General features: G+C 46.6%; 1 protein-coding gene across 3 annotated transcripts in view; it reads right to left on the minus strand.

Moving 5' to 3' along the window:
• LSAMP (limbic system associated membrane protein) overlaps window positions 1-16,543 on the minus strand; it is a 325,690-nt gene that overhangs the window by 25,621 nt on the left and 283,526 nt on the right. For 2 of the 3 annotated variants that reach the window (XM_013950181.2, XM_067301979.1), the window contains exons 4-6: window positions 6,201-6,335; window positions 1,960-2,080; window positions 828-976 (exon numbers count right to left, since the gene is read on the minus strand). In XM_013950181.2, the coding sequence (XP_013805635.1) occupies window positions 828-976; window positions 1,960-2,080; window positions 6,201-6,335 (405 nt within the window). Of the gene's footprint in view, window positions 1-827; window positions 977-1,001; window positions 1,138-1,959; window positions 2,081-6,200; window positions 6,336-16,543 lie in introns of those variants that run through there. The other variant, XM_067301987.1, reaches the window with a different exon arrangement.

Here is a 16,543-nt window from a genome sequence, read left to right on the forward strand (position 1 = left end):
CAATAACAATGTGCAGCCAAAGTTGAGCCCAAGTTTCAGACTTGGAATCCAGATTTGGGTTTTGAATACTCCACAGTTTATACAGGTATGTGTGGGAGGTTAGGGGCTGGGGCTTTATTTAGAGTCAGGTTTGAATCAGCAGCAAAATTTAGAACTAGCAAGTAATTCTGTTCTAGAGTTTGGTCTAGTCCCAACTTTTGTCTGTTAAAGTTTACTGCAATAAACTCACTAATTGAAAAGCAGCAGAATGAGATCCAAGGAATTTTATTCCATATTTCATCTGCTGATTACCTTTTTCCCAATGTTCCTTATGGTATGTCCCTTTAAATCATCCTATCTTTTCCCACTTTTGCAGCCTTTTTTTTCCCCTTCCATTTTCTCTCATTTTCAAACTCATTTCTTTTTCTTGACTCTCCCTTGTTCTCCTCAGGCTCGGTGGCTAGTTCTCTCCATCTCTTTGAATCACTTGTTATTTCTCAGCTGTCATGGACCCTCTAAGCCCTGGCTTTCTGTCTCCTTATTAAAGGGGCTGTCACTCTAAAGGAGTTTTTGTTTCCATGTGTTAAAATAACAGTTTTTATTATTTTAACAACATTTGACTTCAGCAGAAAAAGTCAGTCAAAGGCTGTGTTTGTGATTTGCTGTGACTATGAACATGCAAATACCTCAAGCACAGCGTTGAAAGTCAGGTCCTGGCTGGTGGTTTGTGGGGGTTGGAAAGTGGATGTTTTCCTGAGTTCTGAGTCACAGTGTCACTATGTAATTACTACATAGCCTGGTCTTTGTGAGAGAGACCTGGACATCCCTTCACCCTCTCCCATACTTACTGTAAAGGTATAGGCTGGCATTTGTGACTCCCAGCTTGTTGGCAGCCACGCAGGTGTAGTTCCCATAGTGTTCTTCAGTGACGTTGGCCACCATCAGCAGAGACTGGCTCCCCGTGCTCTTTATCTCCAGACCGTTGGCGCTGTTTATCCTGGGAAGACAGCAGAAGTGGTGTGCAGTGCAATGGTAGTTATATTGGGGAGGAAATCACTGCCCAGTAGAAGGTAAACCAAAGTAGTTCAGACCAGCTGATGGGTGAGGATGGGGAGAGGCAGGAAGGAGAGGTGAGACGAAGGAGGCCAAACAAGGAAACTGTTGAAGGAAAGCAGAAGGAGGGAATGAACAGAAAAAAGAGTGCAGTGGAGGGAAATGCCACTGGTAACTAGTGGAGAAGCCAGGTGGGGAGAAAAGCTGGGGGAAAGAGAGGAGCCCTTTACCTAGCACTGGCTGACACTTGAAAATGAAGTGGTCATCTGGGGGCTAGCCTACACTTGGAGAAAAGGCTTTTAGCAGAAGACACTAATTAATGTGTTCTAATGAATGTGCATAGAAAAACCAAGTCACCTCTGAGCTTGTGCACATGGATCAGCTTGAAAACCAGGTTAATAAAGCCACCTTTTTAATGCAAGGTAAGTGCTCAGGTATAAAGGACAGATCCAGTTTCTCATATTCGGCTCATATGCAAATTCAGGTGGCTCAGGTCACATGGGTGGGAGAATCTTACATTTCAGCAGCACCTTCCCCTGGATGAAGGCAGCTAGGGTGGTGTTACCTACTTGGAGACTTAACACTGCCTATTTTTGCATTTTTATCATGAGCTATTTAATGCATGAATTTTGTCAGGAGGAAAGCCCTTTTGATGTCTTAATTGTGTATTGGCCCATTACTGACTTAAAGGTAAGAGCCCGATCCTCAACATTTCCTTCAGTGTCCTAGTTCAAAGAGAGATCGCCTCCTTCAGCCCTGGACATGTCAACTTTGACTAAGCTGATGGGACAATCATGACTTGTGTGGTTTGTGGAGAGTAATTTCTTTGAGGAGAAGAGTTGAGGAGGACAAGAAGTGATTCTCTAAGGATTCCCTATTTCATGGATCAGAAAGGAAAGAAAGGAAGAGGATAGCTAATGGTCTTACCTGGTGTCGTCTCTGTACCACTCAAAATCAGGTGTGGGCACTGCTGACGCCTCACACCGTAGCAAGGCTTGTCGTCCTGTGGCCGCTTCATTGCTCTTGGACTCTGTGATAGTGGGAGGGTCTGCAGGAAAGAAATACTTGTTCATTTCACAAATTTGAAGGTGGAAGGAAACAGTGAAACTACTTCCGGGCTGGCTTTCTCATGTGAACCATTTGGGCTGATGGAGGCCCACAGTTGCTGCTTTCTGTGGCTCATTCTCCCCTCTGCCTCTAGAGCATACCTGCTCTTTGAACTCTCCCTAATACAGTACATTAGCACCACTCCTTACTCATGCTTCTCCACAGTGGCACTGAATAAGGCTCTGTGATAAATACATAGGCATAAGCAGGCAGAGTTAAGGTTAACAATGGACTTTTGTAATTTATGGGTATTTACTTGTGCATCCCTAGTTCACATAGGCTCATCAGAGAGAAGAAGATGAGGGAAAGACTTCATGAAGGGCAAAAGCAAGACAGTAGATGTAAATGGAAGAAGCTAGGAATTAAACACTATTGTGAAAAATTATTTTCTGTACAACTTCTGTGTCTAATGTCAAAACTATAATAAGAAAGGAAAGGACCAAGAGCACACATATGAGGCAGAAATACATTCATGGCTAAAATGGAAGGGCTTCATATGGGTGATCAGCAGCTCTGAAAAACAGACCAATTACTAATATGCCTACCTCAGGTATCTAGGGCTAAAATTCTGCCCAAACCTTCCTGAACATTTTGCTTTTTCACAAGCTCCAGTAGGGTTTGTTTGTGATCACTGTGCTTGAAGCCTGTCTTCAGCACAGCACAGTGCTCCCATCCCCCAGTTAATTTGAAGCCTGAGAGTTGCGGTACGGGCAAACAAAACTTGGAAAAGATATCAGTATGCTCTGCTGGAGCTGGGTCTCAATGCTGGCTCAGTGCCAGGTAGGGCAGCCTCTGGTGCCTTCACTCTCAGCCCCTGTTCAAAATGTTAAGCAACAAGTTTTACAAGTTAAAAGGCAGAATTATTTCCAGCTGGCTGCTGACAGGGATCAGAGAATAAGTGTCTTATCTATCATCACTAGTACTTGAATATCCTGAGATTCTGGGGATGCAACTCAAATGGCTACTTTGCTGAGACTCAAGTCAGCATAAAGCACACTCTGTGTGTACAGAGTATAGCTCCTTCTCATGTATCTGTCCTGGCACTGAAAGGCCCCCAAAAAAAGAATCAAAATGGACTGAGTCAGTCAAAGAAATAATAATTCAGTCTGGAAAATATATGGAAAGGAAGCTTGTTGTGAACACACTAACCATCTCAATGTGATCCCTTTCCTGACCTTAATCAGGATTTTATGCAGGACTTCAGGGATATTGCAGTGCGCCCCCTAACATCATAAATATTAATAAGTGTACATAAATAGGATCCTACATTCAAAGGCTGCGGGTTCAAGTAAATATTTTAATTTAGGAAGAAGGAGGGGTAATAAAAGGATAGTGAAAGTGATGTTTTTAAGCATCCTTCTTTGATTTTTTTGTTTGAGTAGTGTATATTCTTGCTATCTGCAGTGAGACAGCCCTTTTCCACTTCAGTGAATCCAGTGCATGAGATGAGTCATGGAAAGAACAAGTACCTTTCTATGGGTCTAGAAGATGACAGCACTAGGCTAGTGCTCTGAACATTCGCTCCTTTGCTTCCCACCAGCAAGCTGAGCCTCTCTCTCTTAGCAGTCCCTGTAGCAGCCATGGTCCTGGGCTTTCTAAAGAAAACAGCCCAGGTGGATGGACAGGCCAAACCTCAGCAGCTACCTTTCTCGTTAAGGCACTACCGTCCCTGATGACACTGACTGCTCAGCAAACAGCAGTCTCCTCACCACAGCACTCCTTCACAAGAAGTGGTAAGGCACAGGTGGGGGCCCTGCACAAATTAATATACTGTATTCAGAAAACAGCTGCTCTGTGTTTAGTTGCATGCTGTGGGAGAAGCCAGGAGTGGGTTCTTCTTAGGGCCCTCAAGTGTTCTCTGGGCTTCAGTTTGCCTATCTGTAATGTGAAATGGCCATTATTCACAAAGCCTGAAGATGGTGATGTAGACCAAAGCAAAGAGCTGATGCTTTCTCCTGCAGTCGGGCTGACAAACTGCATGCTCCACAGTGCAGTGGATGGTAAGAGATGGCCAGGAAGCTGTTGAAGTTGGGCAGGTTCCATTTTTCAAGCCTACTGTAATTCTTACAATTTCAACTCCTTGTGGTGTTGTTTAAGAAAGCAAGATAAGGAAAGATGTATGCAAATGTCTAGTTGCCATTTCCCAAACAGGACTGAATTTTTTCCTGTGCATGGCCCTCATGACCTCAGGGTTTTTTCACTTTATTCAGAAATAAAAGATCTGTCCTGAAGGAAATGATCATTTGTTCACATTCAAAATTCAGCTATGTACTAATATTATGATACTATATCATATTATATTATGCTATAGCAGTAAAAATGTTTAAAATCTTAGTATAGAATAGTTATGATGAGTTGAAACAAAGTCAAAAGCCAATATTCTGACTTTATACAGACAATCTGTTTCAACCACGTTAAATTCACCATTTAAATTATGTTTCACAGAAATATTTGAAAATATTATTTGCTTCTTATGGAATGTCTAAAGTTTATAAACTCAGCTGTTTTTGACAGAAAAAAACTTCAATAGCTTTAGTTCAGCAAATCTGCTGCTAGGCCTTATTGCTTTCATTTGCATTGAATGGATAACTGTGTAAAGCCAAATGGATCTGTTTAACACAATAAATTAATCTGGAGTGGCAAAGTCACATCAATGGCAGAACTTGGCCCAAGAAGCAGCCTTTATTAAACAGCCACTGTACAATTTCTAAGACAATTCTAACAAATGGTGTTGATTCTGAAGATGCTGAAGAGAGCCCAAAAGAGATGCCAGCAACCTTTACTTCTAAGCAAGATACACGTTGATCTGATGGCATGGCTCAATGGGAAAGAAAGAGAAGAGAAGCAAGAATGGTATGAAAAGGTGCTAAAATAACATGAGGTAGCGAATTAGACTGGGATGGGCTGAAAGACTTGTTGCTGTCAGCTCTCTGCCCTAACCCGCTCCCGGAGATTGCTACCCTTTAATCAAGGATGGCTAAAAGGGATGCATGTGCACTCTGAAACATGTCTGTTTACATTCCCTAGTACTAATGTTTATCATCTCCAATTTAAGTTTAGATTAATATTCTGGTGTGTAAACTAAGCAGGTCAAAGAGAAGATACATCTCCCATTCATTCATCCCTGCTGTAGAGGTATTAGCCACCAGCAAGGAAACAGAGCAGGCAGCTAGGGATATTTATTTTAAGTTACTCCAGTGCCAAATATGAACCATACAAATATTGAGGTGGACATCCAAACACACAGTATTATAAGAGTAACAGCAGTCTGAAATATGTATCACTGTCAGAAGAGCACGCCTGCAGAGTGAAAGCAGATATGTGCGTATGCATGTACCAGCAATGCCATCCATGGCCCACTCACAAGAGCAACACAGGGCTTGGATTCATACCAGGTTATGAGTGTGGGGTGTAGAGGTGAGCCACATATCTAATTGTGCCTGTAAGCATTTTTAGGTGGACAGCAGTCCCCTTTGGTTAAGACCCTTTCTGTATTGCATAGGTGCATGGTCGGTCTCTCTTAGTGGGGGCTTTATGCTAATAACCTAAAACTGGAATAAAAGTAAAGTTTTTGCACCCTCTCATTAATGGATACCTCTAATGCACGTTCCCCCAGGTCCCTGGGGTGTGATACCCAGGTAAGCACTGCCTACGTGACTGGGTGCAGGCAAGAGAGCGTTTGCTCTGAGCTGGCTGAACCCTTATCTATTCTTGCTGCCATGTTGTAGCTTCTCTTCAAGCCACTATTCTCCTGAATATCAGTGAACAAAAACAAGGCATTGCTAGCATTTCTGAGAGGAGAGAAAGGGATAGCTCACAGTTTCTCTCTCTTTCTCCCTACCTCTCTCTCTCCCTCTCTCCCCCTTTCTTTCATATATATTACCAAGTTTAACACACAAACAACCCTAGAATAAGTCTCTGATTTCAGATAGCTTCCTCAATCCCCCCACATTTCCGATCATACTATATGAACTTGGAAAAGGCTTCTCCTTTTCCAAAAATCAGCCCTACCCATGAGCAAAGCTCTCCCCATCGACCCATTCCAGTTGCAATGTACTCACAGTTCACAGTGACCCGGACTTGCTTGACATCTGCTGAAGCAACCTCATTGGCAGCTTTGCATTCATACTTGCCCGATTGCTCTCGTGTGATTCCTAAGATCTCCAGGTACTCTTCCTCGCCTTCAAATTCTCTGCCTGGTAGGACAAAAAAATGCAGATGGTGGTTTGGTTAGGCACATAGATTTAGGGAGTCTTCTGTTTAATTGCTATGGAGGAACAACCACAGCAGGGGTTCTGCAAATAAACAACAGCTATTTGGGGAGCTATTCTGAAGTTACTTCAGTAGCCATATCAGCAAGATACTTTATTTTATTTAATTAAGGTAAACTCGGGATCTGAAAATCTGAAATCTATTATGCATAAAAGTGGTAGAAAAGTGTTTTATCCCACAGACTGTCCAGACCAGAGACCGAGAAGCAAAATCTCCACCACATGAGGCCAGAGTGAGTTCACTGGTGTGGTGGCTGAGTACCAAGGGGGGTTAGTCAGGCTCTGGCCGACGGGCTGGTTCAGGAGTAGCTGCTAGACGTAGTGGTATGTTCTGACAGCAATCTTTTGGCCACACAAAACTGTGAATAATTTCTTTCTGCCTCTCAGAGCAACAGCCACCCCGAACAAGCTGCAGTTAAACACAGTCAAACTGAGAGAAACAAAGTGTAATTTGATCCACGGAGACCAACAATCATTACAAACCCCTGATCTACTGTACATACAAAATGACACATTTAAACTGCACTGCCTCTCTAACACAGTTTTGAAAGCAGTGACTTGAGCATCAGGGTTACAGCCAGGGGCAGGAGTCAGGGGAGGTTTGTGGCCTTGCTTTTAATTCACTGTATGACCTTGGGTGAGTCACTCCATTGCTCTCCCTCTGTAAATTGTGGCTAATAACCCTGTTCCCCATCACCTGCTGGTCAGAAAAGGGTAGGGAGGTTAATGTATGTAAAACACATTAGAATCTTTGGACAAAAGGTGCCGGGGAAGCATAAAATATTCGGATTACTATATCTACGCTATTCTTTCAGAAACCAGACTGTGGCTTTTCCTGGGAAGACTATAAACTATGTTAGCAGCACTGTGATGGGAGAGTTTTCCCTCCCCTGAGAGGGCTGCAAGCATTGCTTGGCAGCATGCAAAGCACAAGCCCTGATTGCATGCCTCTGCGTATATAAAGAAACTGTCCCCCAACCCTTAAAGGATAAGGACCAGTTTTTCAAAAAAAGCTCAGCACACAAGGGCTCTCATTCAGGTTCCTAAGAGAGCAGTCAGATTTTCCAAAGAAACTCTCTGCCCAAAAGATATTTTCTGCTCAGTGGGTGCTGATCGCTTCTGAAATTCTGGCCATTTCACATAAGTGCTTAAGTTGTTTGATGGAGTTCAGATAGTGTCTGTGAGGACTGTGCTGCTGTCCTTGGCTCTGAGGACCTGGGTAAAAGCAGTAGTTAAGCCCCATCTCTGGAGCTTAAGTTCCCATGTTGCTACCTGAAATGGCAGCATTATCCCACAAAACAGGCACAGGTTTGCTGTAGCATATTAGCCAGGTCAGGCTGGTCTCACACACTGGGGATGCCAGCTGTATGCATTTGCCTTTGGCATCAGAGATAGGGACTTCAAGAACTTCGAAATCTGCTGACAACTCTGTCCCTTACACAATCATTCTTGCCTTTTTTTTTTCATTCAGGTAATTTTCAGAACCATCCTTGGGGAAAACCATCCCCAGACATGCAAACTCAGCATAAAAACAGCACTGCACCTATTATCATGCAAAGACAAGCCTTCCCCTTTTTTTCAGCAAGGCAAACCAGCAATTCCTTTTCCAACTTCTACCAGATGTTTGGGTGAGTTGAAATCTCATTGCTACGTCTAAAATTTATAACTGCTTTGATGCAGGTTTTCATATACCCTAGCAGTCTGGCGAAGGGCCTTGCTGCATGACAGCAGTGTTTTTTACAAGGTAGGGAGGCAAAGCTGCCTCCTGCTGTACACCCAATGCTCCCAGGACACTGCTCACAACCTTTTCCTGTGCCCTGGGTCTCAGGCTATGGGGAACATGGTGAGAATCTGTGGAGGAAAAGATAGGGCTGGATTTTCACAGGTGCTCTTTATTGGTGTGACTCTGCACCCATGAACAGGTTTGGGAATCTATTCTTCTTTTACTCCAGTAGGAGTAGAGTTCCAGTGCTTTACTATCCTTAGTGTTCGAACAGTTTTCCTAAAGTATGACTTGAATCTTCCTTGCTGCAATTTAAGGCCATTATTTTTGTCTTAGCCACTATAGACATAAAGAACAAATCAGAGCGCAGCTAACAGAGGCAGCGAACAGACGCAGCAGTTTGCGCAGCAGTGGTTGGGCTCTGACTAGAACTTGAGGATCTTGTGGAAGTTGTGGGCTTTCTGAGGACCCCCGAGGACCTAGAAGGTGATCGCTGTGAACAGGAAAGGGGAAGCTAGGCAAGGACAACTGCAGGAGGCCTTGACTTCTCCTGGGAAAATCTCGTGGGAAAAGCTCCAGCTAGGAGTGGCTGCTGCTAACGAGCTCTCTGGGTTGCCCCTGACCAGAGGGGGTTGGGGCCTTTGATCCCAGTGGCCCTTGATTGGGCGGTCAAGCACCCTGTGAGTCAGTGCTAGGGAGAGGCCTATATAAGAGCCAGGCCTAGAGCGCAGCTCCCAGAGCGCAGCGAACAGAGGCAGCGAACAGACGCAGCAGTTTGCGCAGCAGTTTGCGCAGAAGGGCGTGCGAAGGGACGTGCGAAGGGACCTTCATTTCTGTTCCCTGCGGTGTACACTTCCCCAATATGGTCGTGACACGCCGCACAGCACGTTCCCCAGCGGCTGCTGGAGTTGCTGTGTCAGAGGCTTGGACCCAGACTGGCCCTCTGACAGTAGATGCAGCTCTACAGGTCTCAGGCTGCAGGGAGTGCTTGGGGCCTCTCCGGGAGGCCTGGGCTGGCAGCCAGCTCTCCTGCAGGAGGTGTGCTGCTGTTGACGAGTTGTGTCGTCAGGTAAGGGAGTTACGGGAGGAGGTCAGTAGGCTGCGCAGCATCCGAGAAGCAGAGCAAGAGATAGACAGGGTATTCTCGGAGACTGTGCAGCTTCGGGAGTCCCAACCCCCTGCAGCAGTGGAGTTGCCAGAGGGCTCTGTGCCGTGTGAAATGGTACATCATAACATCATAGAAGAAGGCTGGAAACTGGTCACTGCTCGTGGGAGGAGAAAGGCTCCTACTCCTCCTGAAGACCTGAAGCTGAAGAACAGGTTTAGTGCCCTCCAGGATGAGGAGGAGATGGGCATGGCTGCCAGGGAAGTAACCGGGACAACAGACCCTGTGCCCTGCCGGAACACCCGGAAAAAGCGGCGGGTGATTGTTGTGGGGGACTCCCTGCTACAGGGGACGGAGGCATCTATCTGCCGACCTGACCTCTTGTCTAGAGAGGTTTGTGGCCTGCCGGGGGCTCGTGTGAGAGATGTCATGCAAAGACTGCCAAGGCTCGTCCATTCTTCGGACTATTACCCACTGCTGCTCTTCCATGTGGGTGCCAATGACACCAAGGGCAAACTGCAGACCATCAAGCAGGATTTCAGAGCTCTGGGGATGGTGGTCAAGGGTCTGGGAGCCCAGGTCATCTTCTCCTCAATCCTGCCAGTGAGGGGGATGGATGAGAGGAGGAGGAGACGGACTTTCCAGGTTAACGACTGGCTGCGCCGCTGGTGTTGGCAACAGGGTTTTGGTTTCTACGACCATGGGACCCTGTTTGAAGATCAACAACTGATGGCGAGAGATGGGATCCACCTCACGAGGCGGGGCACGCGGGTCTTTGCCAACAGGTTGGCCAACCTGGTAAGGAGGGCTTTAAACTAGGAAAGATGGGGGAAGGGGAGAGTTATAGTGACAGGGTAGTTGGCAAAAGACTGCTCAAGTCAGGATGCCTCCAACAGGTGAATGCAGCCAGGGAAGTGCGCATGGGATGTGGCTATGGAGGACCCTCTTGTATCCCTCCTGGGAAACCTGCACGCTCGATCACCTCCCTGAAATGCCTGTACACCAATGCACGCAGCTTGGGGAACAAACAGGAAGAACTAGAGATGTGTGTGCGGTCGCAGGGCCATGATCTCATTGCCATTACAGAGACATGGTGGGATAGCTCGCATGACTGGAGTGCTGTCATGGATGGCTACGTACTTTTTAGGAAAGACAGGCCAGGAAAGCGAGGTGGTGGAGTTGCTCTTTATGTGAGAGAGCAACTGGAATGTATTGAGCTGTGCCTAGGGGTGGATGAAGAGCGAGTCGAGAGCTTATGGGTAAGGATCAAAGGGCAGGCTAATAGAGGTGACACTGTTGTGGGTGTTTACTACAGGCCACCTGATCAGGATGAGGAAGTGGATGAGGCCTTCTACAGACAGCTGGAAGTAGCCTCACAATCCCAGGCCCTGGTTCTCATGGGGGACTTCAACCACCCCGATATCTGCTGGAAAGACAACACAGCTAGGCACAAACAGTCCTGGAGATTCCTGCAGAGCATTGGTGACAACTTCTTGACCCAGGTGGTGGAGAAGCCAACAAGGAGAGGTGTGCTGCTGGACCTCGTACTAACAAACAAAGAAGGACTGGTGGAAGATGTGAAGGTTGGGGGCTGCCTTGGCTGCAGTGACCATGAGATGGTGGAGTTCAGGATCCTGCGAGGAGGCAGCAGGGCACCAAGTAGGATCGCAACCCTGGACTTCAGGAGAGCAAACTTTGTCCTCTTCAGGGACCTACTTGGAGGAATCCCATGGGTGAGGGCCCTGGAAGGAAGGAGTGTTCAAGAGAGTTGGTTAATATTCAAACATCACTTCCTCCAGGCTCAAGAGCGGTGCATCCCTATGAGTAAGAAGTCAAGCAAAGGAGGCAGGAGACCTGCATGGATGAGCAAGGAGCTCCTGGCAAAACTCAACCAGAAGAAGGAAGTCTACAGAAAGTGGAAAGGGGGACAGGCCACTTGGGATGAATACAGGAATGTTGTCAGAGTATGCAGGGATGCGACGAGGAAGGCTAAGGCCCGTTTGGAATTAAATCTGGCTAGAGATGTCAAGGACAACAAGAAGGGCTTCTTCAAATACATCAGCAGCAAGAGGAAGACTAGGGAAAACGTGGGCCCTTTGCTGAATGGGGTGGGTGCCCTGGTGACGAAGGATGCAGAGAAGGCAGAGTTACTGAATGCCTTCTTTGCTTCAGTCTTTACTGCTCAGGCCAGCCCTCAGGAGCCCCAGACCCTGGAGGCAAGAGAGAAAGTCTGGAGAGAGGAAGACTTTCCCTTGGTGGAGGAGGAGTGGGTTAGAGATCATTTAAGCAAACTTGACACCCACAAATCCATGGGCCCTGATGGGATGCACCCACGAGTGCTGAGGGAGCTGGCGGATGTTATTGCTAAGCCACTCTCCATCATCTTTGAAAGGTCATGGAGAACAGGAGAGGTGCCCGAGGACTGGAAGAAAGCCAATGTCACCCCAGTCTTCAAAAAGGGCAAGAAGGAGGACCCAGGGAACTACAGGCCAGTCAGCCTCACCTCCATCCCTGGAAAGGTGATGGAGCAGCTCATCCTGGAGGCCATCTCCACGCATGTGGAGGAAAAGAAGGTGATCAGGAATAGTCAGCATGGCTTCACCAAGGGGAAATCATGCTTAACCAATCTGATAGCCTTCTATGATGGGATGACTGGCTGGGTAGATGAGGGGAGAGCAGTGGATGTTGTCTACCTAGACTTCAGCAAGGCTTTTGACACTGTCTCCCATAGCATCCTCATAGACAAGCTCAGGAAGTGTGGGTTAGATGAGTGGACAGTGAGGTGGATTGAGAACTGGCTGAATGGCAGAGCTCAGAGAGTTGTGATCAGTGGTACAGAGTCTAGTTGGAGGCCTGTAGCTAGCGGTGTCCCCCAGGGGTCAGTACTGGGTCCAGTCTTGTTCAACTTCTTCATCAATGACCTGGATGAAGGCACAGAGTGCACACTCAGCAAGTTTGCTGATGATACAAAACTGGGAGGAGTGGCCGATACGCCAGAGGGCTGTGCTGCCATTCAGAGAGACTTGGACAGGCTGGAGAGGTGGGCAGAGAGGAACCTCATGAAATTCAACAAAGGGAAGTGCAGGGTCCTGCACCTGGGGAGGAATAACCCCATGCACCAGTACAGGTTGGGGGTTGACCTGCTGGAAAGCAGCTCTGCTGAGAAGGACCTGGGAGTGCTGGTGGACACCAAGTTAAGTATGAGGCAGCAATGTGCCCTTGTGGCCAAGAAGGCCAATGGTATCCTGGGCTGCATCAGAAAGAGTGTTGCCAGCAGGTCGAGGGAAGTGATTCTCCCCCTCTACTCAGCCCTGGTGAGGCCACATCTGGAGTACTGCGTCCAGTTCTGGGCTCCCCAGTACAAGAGGGATGTGGCACTACTGGAGCAAGTGCAGCGAAGGGCCACAAAGATGATTAGGGGACTGGAGCATCTCTCTTATGAGGAAAGGCTGAGAGAGCTTGGCCTGTTTAGCTTGGAGAAGAGAAGGCTGAGAGGAGATCTTATCAATGTGTATAAGTATCTGAAGGGAGGGTGTCGAGAGGATGGGGCCAGACTCTTTTCAGTGGTGCCGAGCGACAGGACGCGAGGCAATGGGCACAAACTGAAACACAGACACTTCCATCTTAACATGAGGAAAAACTTTTTCACTGTGAGGGTGACAGAGCACTGGAACAGGTTGCCCCGAGAGGTGGTGGAGTCTCCTTCTCTGGAGATATTCAAAATGCGCCTGGATGCAATCCTGTGCAATGTGCTCTAGGTGACCCTGCTTGAGCAGGGGGGTTGGACTAGATGATCTCCAGAGGTCCCTTCCAACCTCAGTGATTCTGTGATTCTGTGATTCTGTGATCATTCCCTCCTTCCATGCAATAGCCTTTTATCAACTTTAAATCAGTTATGTTCCTCCCTCAGTTGTCGTCCTTTTTTTTTGTTTGTTTGATGAATAGTGCCAGGTCTTTCAACTTTTCTCTGTAGGTGAGGTTTTCTAGACCTTTGATCACTCTTGTTCTTTTGTTTTAGACCTCTTTGACTAGTTCACATTTTTCTGGAAGTACAACTCCCCAAATTGAACACAAGATTTCAGATGAAGTCTTACCATGACTGAATAGAGAGGGAAAGTTGCATCACAACTTCTGCACTGTGCTGCTGTCTATACAGCCAATTCACTGTGGTTTTGCCATAGCATGATTCATATTTGGTTGGGATATGCTTTAATCCCCAGATCTTTTTATAACATACTCTACCTGCTCATAATGCTTTTTGAAAAATCTCACCCCCAACTGGAGCCTACAACCAACAGTCCCCCTTCTTTTACAGCAGCTCAGTTGTAGTTCAGTCAGTTGACTGGAAAGTAATCAGACATCAGGGAAAGGCTTATAAAGAAAAGGTTAAAACATAATTTGCCTGTGCTTTGCAAATCACTTGCTCTGCCATTCTGCCTTGTTTATACACAGGGTTCATTCCAAGTGGGACTTGCTTCTTCTGCAATTTGCCCTTGTCATAAGTCTGTCACTCTAATGAAAAGAGGGTTGAGGGTGACTTACCAGCTCTAATGGAGTGGCACCCTCATTAAGGTTACTGTTAAGCCTATCTGCCAGAGAACCGTATCAATGGGACTCCAGGAAGTACCTAAAAGGGTGTATACTTTCCTAAGAGAAGATATTTTTCAGCTCCTCCCCTACACATGTCCATGCACTTAAAGTCTAAATTGTGTACCATGTCCAGTAGGGAGGGCTTTGAGCAGCTACCTATAACCCTTGCCAACAGCAAGCAGATGATGAGCCACTGGCTTGCCTGGTGGAGCTCTCTGGGGATGGGTGAAAGCGAGGACATTTGTTCTAAAGGGCATATCAAATATATCAATAGGCCTATTCAGCCCCTCATTTTCCCCTGCCCCAGGCCACACATATGATCATATCGCTTCAGGAACAGTTTCTGTGACAATCTCTTCCTAAAATAGTGGTAGCATTGTTCTTGTCCCTGCACCAGTGATCTGTTTCAATCCTGGGCAGCAATATTTTGCTCCGTAAACTCAGTTACTCTCATTTGCACATCACGCCCTTTTGCTTGCAACCCTGCCCCCTATAAAAGTACATTAACCATTTCTAAAAAAAGAGCATTACTATAAAATTGAGGTGTCATAGTACAGATCACAGAGAGAAGAGATGTAGCATGGTGTGTTAGAAAAATGTCAGGTTGTGGTATCTTGCACAGAGCTGTAGAGATGTTTTCACTAATTCACCTTGGCAGCCAGATTAGGTGAGTCATATTAACTCTAACCTCTAAGGAAAAAGGGGGCGGGGGAAAGCAGAAACAGATCTTTATACACAGAGAAAATCTACAAATGTTTCCACTCAGGAGGCAGCTTTGTCAGGAGGCTGACGGTTGTCACTACTCAGTTTATCAAAGCAGGAGGGGAGAAGGTTTGAACGATGCTCTTTGGTAGAGATAACAATGAACATATTCAATTAGGTGAGGGGAGGGTATGCCAATTGCTGGCAAGCAATCTACTCCATTCCTATTAACAGAAGACAGTTGCCTTGAGCATGTTATCCAGGGATGAAATCCTGACCCTACTGCCAAACCTTTCTCACTGATGAGGACTGTCCCCCAGCTGTTTTCTTCTGTCTGCTTGGTTATGATGTGTTCCCATGAGGGCCTCCATGGTTTCCCTGAGGCAGATGACTCCACATGCAGGCTCAACTCTCTCTTCGTCCCAAAGCATCTCCCCCTGTGACTCTAGGTAACCTTCCTCCCAATGGTGTTTTTGCCTTTCACGTACTCATAGGTAGCTTGGTTTGTTGCTGCAGCCCTGCTAAACACCATCTCTCCAAGCTGTAGTTCCTTAAGTCTGTCAAGGAAATCAGGCACAGGAGCTTTCTGTTCTGGAGGCTGGAGATAGAGCACCAGCCTAGCAGGCTTGACAACCAGCCCAGCAGGGAACAACCCTGAGCGGAGCATGCCAGAAGCCCACCACTGCTCTGAGCTGGCAGAGGCCTTTCGGCACAGGCATCTGCAGCAGACAGCTTGGACGTATGCGAGAGGAAGCTTCAAAGGCCCATTTGCCTCAGCCACGTTCGCCATCCCCTGGTTTTCTATTTGGACCCATTAAAGTAAATAATGATCCTGCAAAGCCAACCTGCTCTGTAATGCTGACCTACTGGCAAGAAGCCTGCTTTGAACTGAGTCTGTGCATGGGTATGCCTCATCTCCTTCTCCCCTCAGAACAGACATACCCTCGTACAACCCTGCACCTGTGTAGCCACTGCCACCCTGCCTCTCATCCCCCGTTGACATGAAAATCTGCTTACACACACATAGACATTCTCACAGCCCGTTCTATGTGCAGAAACGCAGACTTACGCCTTCCCCATGTGTTTACAGGTCTTTGCTGCCTCTTTCCAAAGAGCAGCATAGCCCCTTGCACCACCACACACCGTCACTCTCTTCACAAAGGCTAAACTCTTCCTTTCGAGCAACGAAGCACACCCAAACAAAACTACACTTGTACTGAGTGCAGACAGCTCATTCAGCCAGCCGATGGAATGGCAACATGCTCAGCCATGTGCTCTAACAGATAGGCCTTTCTCTTTATGGCCTACTTCCTTAAATTTCCAAAGGGGAAGCTGGTCCGCAGAGAAGGCAGCCATATTATGATCTGTCCTATGCTGTTTGTGCCTCAAACACTGGGCTCTTTCTTGTGTAGAAATTCCTTTAGTTCTTCTGTTTAATACTGCTGTGTTCTTAAACTAAACTGTGGTTCAGACCCACTGAAAGCATCTGTTTGCATTTGGTATGTGGAAAAGGAGATCAGATACCCTGCTTCTATGTTTGTTTTTCTTCCAAGCCTCTTTGTAGCTGTGAAGAGGGGAGAGCAGAAGGGGTTATGCATCCATGTTGGGCCCTCCTCTGCCTAAAACAAGATGCAAGGGAATAAAGAGATTGCAAATCAATAACTGCCATTTGAAGTTTTTTTTTGTGTGTGGCAACTTCCAATGCTGAACTGCAGTTTTTCTTTTCTCTGTGCTCTTCATTTATCATCTAAGGTCTTGCTCACCTAACTTTCTTCCTTCCCTCTGCACCTTACATTCCCTAGGAACAGACTTCTGAAAGACAAAAATAGCTAAGGGAGCCTTTGACATCATTTTCTTTTTTTACCTCCAGCTGTTTTTTTTTTTAATTCAAAACTTTGAAGTTTTTGTTTATCAGCCTTTGTCTCCTCACCCACCACAGATTTCAATGAGCTTGGCATTTTTATCCAACCCTTAGTTGAAGAGACTTGTTTTCAGTAAAGAGATCAGTGGAGA

The sequence above is a fragment of the Apteryx mantelli genome, chromosome 1 (assembly GCF_036417845.1).
Source record: "Apteryx mantelli isolate bAptMan1 chromosome 1, bAptMan1.hap1, whole genome shotgun sequence".
Taxonomy (NCBI): domain Eukaryota; kingdom Metazoa; phylum Chordata; class Aves; order Apterygiformes; family Apterygidae; genus Apteryx; species Apteryx mantelli.